This window comes from Diplotaxodon limnothrissa, linkage group LG15 (assembly GCF_057381915.1).
Source record: "Diplotaxodon limnothrissa isolate DT_005_m linkage group LG15, D_limnothrissa_male_GT1.1, whole genome shotgun sequence".
Classification (NCBI taxonomy): Eukaryota; Metazoa; Chordata; class Actinopteri; order Cichliformes; family Cichlidae; genus Diplotaxodon; species Diplotaxodon limnothrissa.
Genome location: NC_140610.1, coordinates 18087294 through 18100039, shown reverse-complemented (window position 1 = coordinate 18100039; position 12746 = coordinate 18087294). Strand labels below are relative to the sequence as shown.

The 12746-nt window shown below is 39.8% G+C and overlaps 1 protein-coding gene across 1 annotated transcript in view; it reads right to left on the bottom strand.

Annotated features, from left to right (window-relative positions):
* fmn1 (formin 1) overlaps nt 1–12746 on the bottom strand; it is a 28672-nt gene extending 15926 nt beyond the window's left edge. Inside the window, exons 1-5 of the mRNA XM_085372154.1 lie at nt 11072–12746; nt 6668–6840; nt 1738–1846; nt 1248–1274; nt 46–107 (exon numbers count right to left, since the gene is read on the bottom strand). Coding sequence (XP_085228280.1) covers nt 46–107; nt 1248–1274; nt 1738–1846; nt 6668–6840; nt 11072–12746 — 2046 coding nt within the window. The remainder of the gene's footprint in view (nt 1–45; nt 108–1247; nt 1275–1737; nt 1847–6667; nt 6841–11071) is intronic.

Below are 12746 nucleotides of genomic sequence, written 5' to 3'. Positions count from 1 at the left end.
CATGCAGTCATGGAAATTACCGTACAATCCCTCATCCTTACTGACCTTTAACTTCTCCAGCTCCTCTTTGCATTCTCTCTTCAGCTGCAGGAGAGCAGCCTGGTGCTCTGAGAAAAACAGATCCAAACATCATCAAAAAGTCTGTCTTTTTTAGAAAGCTTTATGATTTTAATGCTTTTTCTAGTAAAAGAAAAAAAAGTTGTTAATCATCACAAGCCTAGTTTGTAAGAGTATTTTTATTCCTGTGAACATAAGTCAGACTAGTGGCTGCTTACAACCCACAAAAGATGAAAACAATGCAACCTGTTACCACATGATGGCAGCAGAGTCCCAACTGTAAACTAGTACAGGCTCGCAGATTATAGAGGCTGGCATCTGTCTAAGCAAACATTTACAGCATCTGCTGTTAGATGACTGAGATAGTAAAAGGGCAGTTAGAAAGTATATTTACTGTAGGCTTCCTCACTGTGTCTACAGGGAGTGTATGTCAAGGGATATGGGCGTGTACACATGGTTTTGTCCCTGTTCAAACAGTGTTCGATAATCTTACTGATTACTGTGAAGTGGATAACAATTAACAAAGAAATTTTATCAACTCATCCATTAAAATACAAAAGCAAGCAGGAGTAGATTATGCCTTTAAAATGCAAGTAAACTGTGATTTATAATCACAAACTATTCAGCAATTTTAGCCCCCCCCCCCAAAAGACTACGGTGAGAGTACAGTGTGTGATTAAAGAACTGCTTTTACAGATGGAGTCAGACTGTAGATGTTTACACATTTGCGGGTGGAGTTCAGTTTACCTTTGCAATCGAGCTTGATATTACATCCACCACACTGTAAAGTAGCTAGACACTGCTTCTCTGTCATGCATATTCAATGTGTAGAATTTCACATAATAATAGTATTTCTATTTAGATTTTATTCTCTTTTTACTGTGAGGTGAATGCCTTTCCTTAACAGTCTAACCAGCGTACGGTCACAGGAGGCTAAAGTCTGTCTATTCCATAGCAAAGAGGGGGTACGCTCACCCTGACAACCACAAACTTTTACAAAGCCCAGTGAAAAACACCAGTTATTCCAACATGCATTGTTTCTGTGGGAGGAAAGTAGAGTCCTTGAAGAAAACCCACACAGGCAGAGGAGAACATGCAAACTGCACATGGAAAGGCCCCAGCCGAACAGGAGTAGCACTATAAACCAATCCATAATATTCACTTCATTAAATCCATTTCAGAACCATTACCTTTAACTGCTGCTTCTTCTTTTGACACTAAAGTTCACATCATTCAACATGAAAAAAGAATTAATCATACTTCTATTTTTTTAAAAAGCCTTTAAACTGTTACCACATTTCCAAAATTCCCTTAAGATGTGTTTTTGTACATATTTGAATTCAAGCAAATTTTAAATGCTGTCAAAATGTGACCTGTATACACAAATTGTAAAAAAAAAAAATGTGAGGAATCGAGTTTTATTTTTGTTCCTTCTGTTTAATTTTGTTTGACACATACTTCTGAATAACTTATTGGCAGCACGATTAATATGAAGTTATTCATAGTACATATTGATGGAGTTACTTTCTTCAGCAGCATTAGCAAACCATATGACACTGATAAACTGAAGAATAAACTTAGAAAGTAGAACTTGGAGAGGTGTAATGTTAATGTCCTGGGTTGATTTATGTGGAGTAATGTTTTCATGCCAAGTTATGACATGCATACATTAGTCTGTACCTGCTTCTGTGTACTTCAGCCCAACTTTTTCTTCCTTAAGAGGTGGCCACACAGCTTGTAGGCGACCAGGAGTTCGTTCCTCTCCTTCACCTGGGCTCGATGTCTCTGACTATGAGTGAGAAAATTGACAGCAGATATTATTAATGACAGAATTAATAACAGAAGTTGCAGCTACATTGTAAAAATGACTGATGAATTGTGATTAAAAACACGCACAACGCTCAGAATTGCTTTGTTTTTTTATTTTTAGCCTGATTTAATCTTAAAAAGTAACAAAAATCACAGAGAGGACTAATTCCTACTTTGTCATCAGGTGGGTCCTTCTCAGGAGTCTTACTTGAGGTTCTCTCAAAAAGTGTTTTAAGTACATCTTTATCATTTCTTATCTTCTTCCTCAATGCCTCCAGGACAACTTTATCTCCTGGGTCCTTTTTTAAAGGCTTTGGTGTGAAGAAGGCCTTGAAGGCATCAAAAGCTGCCTCTGCACTGGACATGGAAGGTTTTGTAAGTTCACATGATTCTGAAACCTCTGTATTTTTATTTGTTTCTGGTTCTTTCTTCTCCTCCTCTTGGCTATCTTCACTTCCATTCACCCTTGTTTCATTCCGGTCTCCCTCAGCCTCCAACACCTCCTTCTCATCTCCTCTCTTTTCCCGACTCAGAAAATGAGAGATCTGGTCTAAGATGCTCCCTGGAACTTTGGTGTCCTTCTGCTTCTCTGTGAAATCTGCCCCTCGTCCTCCCACAGGAGATGGCTTAATGTGGGCCATGGTGTCATGCTCTGGTCCAGTGACCCCCTTCCTTAGGACCCTAAGGCCGCTGAAGAGAGCCGGGACCTGGATCTGCTTGTCTGCGGGGGAGCTCGGGGAGAAGGTGGCTCTGCTGAAGGTGGAGTCAGGTGGAGGATTATTAGTTGCAGATTTTATTGTCATCTCTGGCAAATTATCCTTTAGGCTGGGAAGATGGGGGGGTGAGTTGGGAGTCTCTGAATTTGCATCTTTTGACTCCTCCTCTTCAGCTTCATCCAAGATCTGTTCCAGCTCTTCAAGCGCGGGTCCTGTTCGAGTCACAGTTATCACTACATGTTTACTTTTCAATGGCCCAGTGTTTCCACATATCTGTGGATCAAAATTCATGTCTGAAGTGGAAGTAATTGTGTCAGAATCTTCCTGGCAGTGTTCCCTTTGAGCATTTTCATTGCTGTTTTCAGTATCCTCCGTGGCACTGATGGATACAACACAATCACCATCAGTATCCATGCAGTCAATTGAAATGTGTTGACAACTTGTCTGCAGAGATTCATTTAAGGCCCTTTCATCCAGTGGATTCTGTGATATGTGACAACCCTCTTTGCTGCAGCCATTAACTTTGTGTTCATCTGACAGGTTATTCTGGTCATGATTTGTTGCAAAGCTCTGTTTCTCGAGGCCTTTTTCAGTATTTACAGCCACACTTTGCTGCTCGGTTACTTTATAATGACTCCTCTCCTCCTCTGTTATGTCTGAGTCATTTCCTTTTTCCCTCAAGCTTGAATTTCCCAGTGAGTTAGAGGTCTTTTCCTCTGCATGACGCAATATAACATATGACAAAAAATCACTAGAATGCTCGAGAGCATCTGTAAAGTCCACATCCCCATTTTTCTTCAGATCACCACTGATATCTTCCTGCATCATGTCTTCAGTTTCTCCCCCAGAGAGGTTCCTAAAAATTTCCAGGGTGGCTTCGGGCTGCTCCATTTACTGCAAGTCACAGGTGAAGTTATCCAGAATATAGTGAGTAGGAAGTGCTAGAGAAACTCGACTGCTCATAGTTAGACTTCCGTTTAGCATGCAGCACTTCTTTACGTGGTTCCGGTATCATGCAGCGTCAGATTATAATCAATAAACAAATGCAAGCAATGTTTGAGTTAATTAAAGTCTTATTCCTGAAAATCCAACCTGTTTTTGTGCCCCTGTTTGTCGAAAAGAAACAAGCATATCCACGCTGTGTTTTAACAGTGCCTTTTTGCCTTTCCAAAGTGCAAATTTTCCAAACCTAAAACTGGAAGTAGTTGTTAGTCACTCAGACTGACCAATGGCAAGAGAGAAATCCAGTCATGGAAAAAAAAAGGTTTCCAAGCTCAGCTCCATGGCTCTGTGTGGTGGAGTGACTCAGCTCAGCCACATTTGAAGTTAAGTTCCAGCTCCTTTTTCCCTCCGGCTCTTCTGTACCTGCTATAGTAGTTTACAGAGCAGCACCTTGGACATCATCCTGTGGATTGTCACAGAGTAATTGGAAACAGATGGTGTGTCCAGCCGTTGTTTCCGACAACACCCTGACATCCGTGAGCCGTATGGCAAAGGAAGCCACGCAGAACAGATGGAGGAGCACCACACCCAGAGCTGAAGGAGGGTAAATAGGACTGCCAGGGATCACTTGCTAAATGCTTGGCCTGTAAATCCACAGTTACAGGGAGGTCTCTCAATTCCCCTGCAGGTACACAGCAATGCTTGGCTAATCTGGGCATCCCAGCGGGTCTAACCCCACCTACACGGCACTGTTAATCAGCTCATATTGAAACTTGCATACAGGATCAATCGACAGAGAAGGTTTGTTTAAAGTTTCGGGAAACGAAAAGTGAAAATAGTGACAGTTTTCACTTGAATGTTTTAGTTAGAGTATTCTGAAACTTGATCTATAAATAAAATAGTTGCATAAATTGAATAAATAAGCAGAGAATAGTAAGTAGGTTTGAAATAACATTCAAGTTGGTGACACAGATCCAAACAAAACAAGGTAATAAGCAGGGAAAGTCACCAAATGGCCATAATTAAATCAGCAAACAAATATGCTGTTAAAATATATGTTTAAAAAAAGCAAAAACAACTAATTATCCTAAATAAAATGAAAAATTAGGTAGTAGAGTTAATGACCACTATCTTCATACTAATATCTTCACTACTATTAGTACTGGGTAGATTGCTTAACACAAAATATCAAAATAAGAGTCCAAACTTCCTCCTTTGTGTTTGAGATATTATTAGCTCTTGGGATCCACCCTTATTTACTTTGAATGTTATCAGAGGCAACAGGTTAGTGACAAACCTCATCTGTGATAACATCTTTACTGTATCAAATTACACTGTGTACATTTCTCTAATAGATATCGTACTCCATATGTTTGATGCATGCCTACACACCCTGCAATGAGTTCTTAATAGGGCTATACTAAAGCTTATGAATACTAATAAGGTGGTTTTTTGCATTCATTTGGTGAGGGACACTGTGGCCTTTATGTGAGTTTGTATGTTTATGAAACAGGAATGCATCCATAAAATCCTGTGAGATTAAAAATCATCTAGCTTCATGCTGAACAACTACAGTGTGTGCTGGATTATAAATCTCCAGGCTGTAATATAAATTAGGACTGTACTGACTGCTACAGTTCACTGCGTCCACAACAGAAGGAATAGATAAGATAAGATAAGATAAGATACCTTTATTAGTCCCACAAGGGGAAATTAGCTTCAATCACACAACTAAACAAAATATTTAAAGCTTAAATTAAATGATTGCATTGTAGTCCTCTAAATGTATAAAATAGAATCAGTTTCCGCTTTCAAATGGATGCACAAATCTCACTGAAAATGGTGAGCCACTTAAAATCAGCCACTTGGGTTACACACACAGTGACATTAGTGACTCTGCAGTTGGATAAGTCCCAGATAAAGGGTATAAGAAGAGCACATCAATAAACAGACTATTGGCCTGCTTGCAAGTGGCAGTGACAGCTATATATTACTGCATATTGTTGCTGAACATGTGCATTTGTTTTTCATCCCATGTAAATTACATCTTCAAAGTATTATAGCACCTTCAGTGTGAACAGTTTGGGGGCATTGGGGGGAATAGATGGAAAGTTCTTTGTGACACATGTGGTGGGAACAACATGTGTAATATGTACAATACCCCATTACAGAAGTAACCACATGCTAACTTCAGTGATATTTTCAATTCTTCATATTCTGTTCGGTAATCTTTTCTTTTAATCTTAAACAGAACACCTGTCTGTCCCAGATGATTTCCTGCCTGTTTCTCTCTGCTTTACTCTTTTCTCTTCATACTGTCAAATAAAGATTCAAAATGCCAAAACAATTAAACAAAACTTCAAATATTTTCAGCAAAGTTAGTCATGCACGCACACAGAAGGAAGGAAGTATTGAATTTATTAGTGCTTATCGTCTCTCCTACAATGCACTTACAGAGTTGCGTTAAATCCCTTCTATTATGCAACTACAGGGAACACAGAGCTCTTTGTAGCCCTGGACTGGCTCATGAGGCTGGGATTTACACAGTTGTAAAGCAAGGACAAGTTCATTGCCATAGTGATGCAGCACTGACTGATGCAGACGGGGATTTATTTCAGGAAGGTTTACAGAGAACAACGGCACTGAAATTAGATTAAGGCATCACAATAACGGCACTTAGACTCTTTGTAACTTTTCACACATGCAGAATGAAGAGTGTGTGCAGTATGTTGAAATTAAATTACGTTCTGGGAAAAACAGCTTTCGTATTCTTGCACAGTGAGCCGTTAATCGCAGCAGTTAACCGCACTCTCAATGCAACTGAATTAAAAATATTTTCCCACTGATTTATTTTTGCTCTTAAATATAGAGCACAGACTGCAAGTAATAAAGTTTTCTGAGTCTGATTCTGAGCTAGTAGAGCTCCATGCTTACATGCCTCACTCTCCTAATGCCATATACAGAACACAGCCTCTTGATCCTACAACTGACATACCAGTGCCATTAATACTTTGCAAAAGTGGCTGCTGTTTTCAACTGCTCCATCATCATCATCATCATCATCATCATCATCCACCTTTAGACTCTAAAACTCTGTGCTGTGTTGAGATGAGCTCAGAGCACATACTTTTCATTCTACTCACCCTCAAATCCTGGGGCACAGGTGTGGGTGTGTCAGTGATGTCATCATCGGGGGCAGTGATGCGCAGGAAATCAATGTGTTTGGGTCTGGATGGATCGGAAAGTGACCTGCAGATAGAGAGAGACTCCTCGATCTCCTGCTGCCAGATCTCCTCCTGCCTCTGCAGAGCTTCATCTGGAGAAAAGATACCTTGTATTAGTTTTGGAAGCAAATTAGGCTGTCTTAGTTTATTGTAGGTCTTTTAATATCACAGGTAGAGAGCTGATTTTAAACTTTGAAGCCCAACTAATTTTGCACACCACTGGCAAATGCTGCATGTTAAGCTTTAGTGTCACCATGAGGATGTAACAAAGAACTTCAGCTAAGAAATCTTACATTAACCTTTAGCATTTCATAAACAAGACAAAATTTCACTCCTGCTCTATGAGGAATTAAGCGCTGATTGATTCTTTATGCAAATGAGCAAATTCAACAACCATTAAAAGTAGTCTAGAGAGGAAGAGAAGGTTTTATGCAGCTTCATAATTTGAATTTAAATTTAAAGATGTTCCAGAGTTTCCACAACATGATGAATGCTTATCAGTATATAGCCAAGACTGCCACTCTGAACTGTTTTAATCCCACATTGGTCCATATAATAATGGTTCTCACAGACTTCAGGAAAGGTCAGGAAAGGAAAAATACCAGATTCAGTAAAAGGCAGCTGTGTGTGTGTTTACATTAATTTCCTCCCTCAAAGGTGACGATTAAGCCAGTGATTAAGGAAGTATTCAAATACTGAGCCATGACAGTGAAAAATTACAAATAAAAACCAAGATTTAAAATTTTATTAGAAAATAATCAATCAAATGTACCTAAAGTTAAAAAATGTGGGAGTGCTCAGTGCCGAAAAACACAGACATACATTGTCTGATGTATTAATGGAAAATATAATTTTACAGTTTGTACTTAGTTTAGGTGGGGCTGATTTTTTATATCAATTATTATATATAACTCTAATTATTATTATAAAATGTATTGCTGTTATTATAGTTTTATATTTTTTTATATGTTCTGTTTGCAAAAATCTCAACCTGTAAAGTGATAAAACATACAATTTAGTGGAAATGAAAGTAAAACATTAGGTAGAAAACAAAGCAAAACAGTAATGCACAGGGCAAATATCTCAACAGTGTATTTAAACACAGATCCTAAGTAAATGCATTAATGATAGCTTGACTGTAGTAAATGTGTGAGTATACTTTCAGATAAAATGCTATCAGAAACACTTGTGTCACTTTCAGAGGACACATAACCGTTCCAGAACATTAAACCGCTTATAGAAATGTGCTATCGCCCCGAGTTTGACCACACTGAACAGAAAACTGGATTTATGAAGATAACCCCCAGAAGGCTCTGAATATCTTTCTTCTCCTCTCACTAATCGCCGTCCTCCACACATTGGTTGTATTTCACAAAGCTTAGAGAATTAATCCTATTTGTTCAGCTAGCAGCCCTGCTGCCTGGTCTGAACAGAGTTTTATTGCTACAAAAATGAAGCGAGACAACAGAGTCTGTGCTGATCTGAGGGAATGCTCGACTCTGCTAAACATGCATTTATTAACAAGTATTTCCATGTACAAATGAGTTCAAGCGTTCCCTTTGTATTTCCCTAAAGAGTTAATTTAAATTATTTTATATTTAAATAAAATAATTTAAATCTACACTGTCTGTATATGGACACCGCACAGTAAAAGAGTTGTTAGTTTTTAAAAACAGGCTTGAAGCCCATTTGGCTGCACAGTTTGACTTCAAAGTGAAAAGACCAGCAGTTTCCTGCTATTAATCATTTACTGAAAAAGGATTAAAGAATTTGGAATCAGTTGAACTGATCCCAAATTCTGAAAATACTCCATCATCATACCATCTTCATCTCTCTCCCTATAAACATCAAAGACGTTTGATGGGTTTGAGTGCACACTCGGATTAAAAGTTATAAAACTATTGTTGATAATGTTTCGGTATTTAAAAATGGGTTTTTTTTCCACAACATTCAAATTTTGATTTTGTGGCCAAATAATTTGTAGCTTATAAAATGTCATACAGAATTATGATCTGTGAGAGACTAGAGACCTGTTGAGTGTGTAGCCAACATTTCACTCATTGTCGGTTTGGAGAGGCTCTGGCTCAGGGGTGTCCAACTTCAGGCCTCAAGAGCCGGTGCCCTGCAGGTTTTAGATGTCACCCTGAGTCAACACACCTGAATGGTCATTACCAGACCTCTGGAGAACTTCAAGACATGTTGAGGAGGTAATCTGGCCATTTGAATCAGCTTTGCTGGATCAAGGACACAAGAACACCGGCCCTTGAGGCCTGGAGTTCCTCACCCCTGCTCTAGCTTATAAATTGCTTAAGTAGATAAAAAAAATGTATGAATGAACAGACGGACAGATGGATGAATAGATGGATTGTTAGCTGATGTTTATTTATTAATTGTTTTATTTTGCAGGTACTGCTGATGCATTAACATGCACTTGGTTTACTAATCATCAGCAAGTGTGTCCACCTGTGTCACAGCAGATTTGGCAGGTTCCTCTCGAGCATTTAGGTGTGTTAACACAATGCCACACAGGAAACATACCAGCAATTGCTGCTATACTCAGAAGAGTTATAAGAACATTTTCAAACAGTTTGACATCAATCGTTCCATGATGAAGAAGATTATTAACAGTTGAAAAATTTTAATGACCGCTTCAAGCTTCCCAGGAGAGGACAGCAAAATCACCCTAAGATTAGAGTCATGCTCCAAGAAACTACACGTTCTTTTTCACTTGACTTTATATATTTCCTTCCTGACTAGGCTACCTTGTGTTTTGATTTTAATATTTCCCCTCCTTGTTTTCTTTCTGTTTTAAACGAGGCTACATATTTTTTTTAATTCACATTTTTTATCACTGAATACTTATTTTAAACCCGGTGGACTAGAAGGATGGCAAAGGTTTGATACTGACTCTGAACTGGTGTTCACGAGCTGTTTTATGGCACATTTCAGTCAGAACAGATCTGTGATTACAAGTGTGTCCAAATCAGGTGCTCTCCGGTACTTTGTGCCTGAATGAACACACGCTTACTCAGTTATGATGGTATGTCAGAGCAGCAAGGGGTCATTATTCACGGACTGCCACACATCCGTTAGATCTGATGTGCGTGTGTGTTTAACAACCCAGAGAAGACTACAGCAGTGGATGAGATTGCACAAAGACTTCGTTTAGAGCATTTGTATCAGTGTTTTAATCAATGTTTAAATCTGACAGTCAGGCCTCACCATGTACCACTTCTAACACCATCTGCTCTTCCTCTAATGTTCACTTCACTAATCAACTACTAATAGTTAAACTGAGCTCTTACACACACACACACACACACACACACACTTTACTCCTGCTGAGAACCTTCTGAAGGTATTTTATTCAGCTTAGTCCACTTTATGTTTAATGACCACGAAAGATTATCTGAGAGAGAGCCCAGTGTGACGTCTATGGTATGACCTTTTTAAAATAGTTCATTACACCTTTCACTTTCTACTTGACAGGATTCATGGAAACTACAGAAAATATGCTTTTGAGGATAAACTGCGATACATCAAAGCTTTAACTCCTCTGCCCCACACCCACCTCTGCAGTTAGCAGTAAAATAGTTGGGACTGTGATTGAATATTACTGTGCCAAAGTATTAAAAACCTGGCTCGTCTCTTCATATTATACACTGCAGTAACACTATGGATAATATCTATTAACAGCCTCAAGTTATAGACTACGCTGCTTGCTTTATCTTTTGATATCTAAGTAATTCTTTATTTTTATGTCTCACGAATATCTCCATAACATCTTTGTCAGCGTAACAGTTTCCTCACCCAGCTTTCCACCATTTAATTTTCCTGGATAAAGCCCAGCTATGGTCCTGTTTACCTATCAGCTCCAGCCAGCACTCAGCTACATATAACAACTGTTCCCATTACTCATTCAATTCATAACAACACTTCCAAAGGAATGGGTAACATGAGAAATGAAAGTCTGATTTGTGCACAGCAAGTTGGCATCCAACAGCATAGCTTCATATAGCTCTTTCAATACATTTCAGTTGTTTTTAAGGAGTTTTTATGCCACATAAAATATGTTGTACTACCAATAAAACAGTGTATTCTATGGCACAGAGTTTATGTTTTTTTTGTTTTTTTATCAGAGTCAAGATATAAATACCACGAAATAGTCATAATTCCACCGTCTACCATTGTTTTAATTCTAATGTGCTTCCACCAGTTATTCTGGAAATTAGAGTTTTGGGTAAGACTATCATATCACTACAATGACCTACCACTTGACAGCCTCCATCCATCTAAATTGTTGTTTTTTGTTAACATTTTTACCTGAAGAGAGCAGATAATCCTTCTCTGTAAACTGCTCCTGAGTGTCCCTGTGATCACTTTCTCTGGCACGTTCACCGTCTCGAGCCCCACAAATAATTGCGGTGTCTTCAAGTGGTTCAGTCCAAACTCTGTGTGATGTTTCTGCTTGCTGATCATCTGTGCTCAGTCTGGATATGAGCATAGGCGGCAGCATGGGGGACAGTCTTTCTAAGCTGCTTGATTTAATTGGAGAAACCTCCAGGTTTTCAGACAGAGAGGGCGTAGGAGAGATTTTTCCACCTGCTAAAAGAGGATGTGATGAGGCATTGTTTGGCACAACAGAGTTGATGAGGTAAGGAGGTGATTGTGGATTCAGAGACCCTTCTGTTGTGTGGCTCTGCTCACAAAAAGTCTCCTCGGGCTCTTTAAAGCCTTCACTCTCTGCTTTTGATCCCTCCATCCTCAGGGCCTGCTGCAGACTCCGTCTCAGAGCGTCACCCAGAGCACAAAGCTCCTCAACAAACAGAGGCTTGTCCCCACTGGACTCCCTGTTCTGGTCCTCCAGTGGGGACTGAGTACTGATTTCAGCTCTGCGACTTTTCTGCAGTGACACCTGTGTCTTCCATCCATCTGAGAGAAAGTAAGGTTCTTCTTCTCCTTTATGACATTCCTTGATCCAGTCCAAACTGGTGAGACTCACCCGGCGTATTCTTCCTTCCACCTCCTCAATCTTGCCCATTACTCGCCGAGCTGCAGCTCTCTGCCCCATCACCTCAAGCCTCTGCTGAGAGGACTTTATGTCTGCCTTCTCTTCATCTTGTTTTTGGCTTGCAGTCTTGTTACTCTTTGCCTCCATACTAGTGTTGGAGAAAAACATTGAGTACATCTCATTGTCATATTCAGAAAGGTCAGTGTCCGAGTCAGTAGGAGTATATTTTTCCTCTTCAGACATATTCTGTCTGGGAGAGAGATGGACTGTTTCGCTCTTTGATCTAGATAAGCTTGCAGAAGAAGTATTAGGCAACTTTACTCTCCAGAGTGGCTTTAACTCGTGCGTTAAAGTATTTATATCATCTCTTTCTCTCCTAATAATTTTCTTCCTTCTTACTGTGGGAGTGCAAATGATAGGTCTCTCTTCTTCAAAATCCCACTCCTCAAAGGAAGAAGACCTCAACCTCTGGAGCTTCCTCAGTCTCCTTGCCTTCAGAGGTGCCCGTGGAGTCCCGGACACCATCTTGAGGTTATCCTGAAGGTCACTGGTGTAAACATGCCCTTCAGCTCTTCTTCTTCTCTTCCAAGATATCTGGACTCTGGGGGAGTTTGATAAAGCATCCCAAGTTTCTGTGTAACTGTGACAATTTGGCTTAGGTTTGGTTCCCAGTTGGTTGCCCATGCTCATGAAAGCCTGGCAATCTGAACACAACGGTAACAATTCTGTAAGCCAGCAGCTCTCAGATGAGTCATCCAATGCTCTGAGGGTTTCTTTAAAGTCTGTGAGGCCAGATTTGTCTGCGTGGCCAAGCATTGCTGTTTCAGCTGGACCCTCCTCCCAGCGCTTAGAAAACAGTTTTTGTTGGAAGCTGGCGGGGGTTTTGGAGGGGGACGATAGACTCCTGCAAGGGGAGAGGGATGGACTCACGCAGCTCCTCTCTTTGATGGGTCTATAGAGGTGTAAGTTGCTACAAGTCCTCTGCAT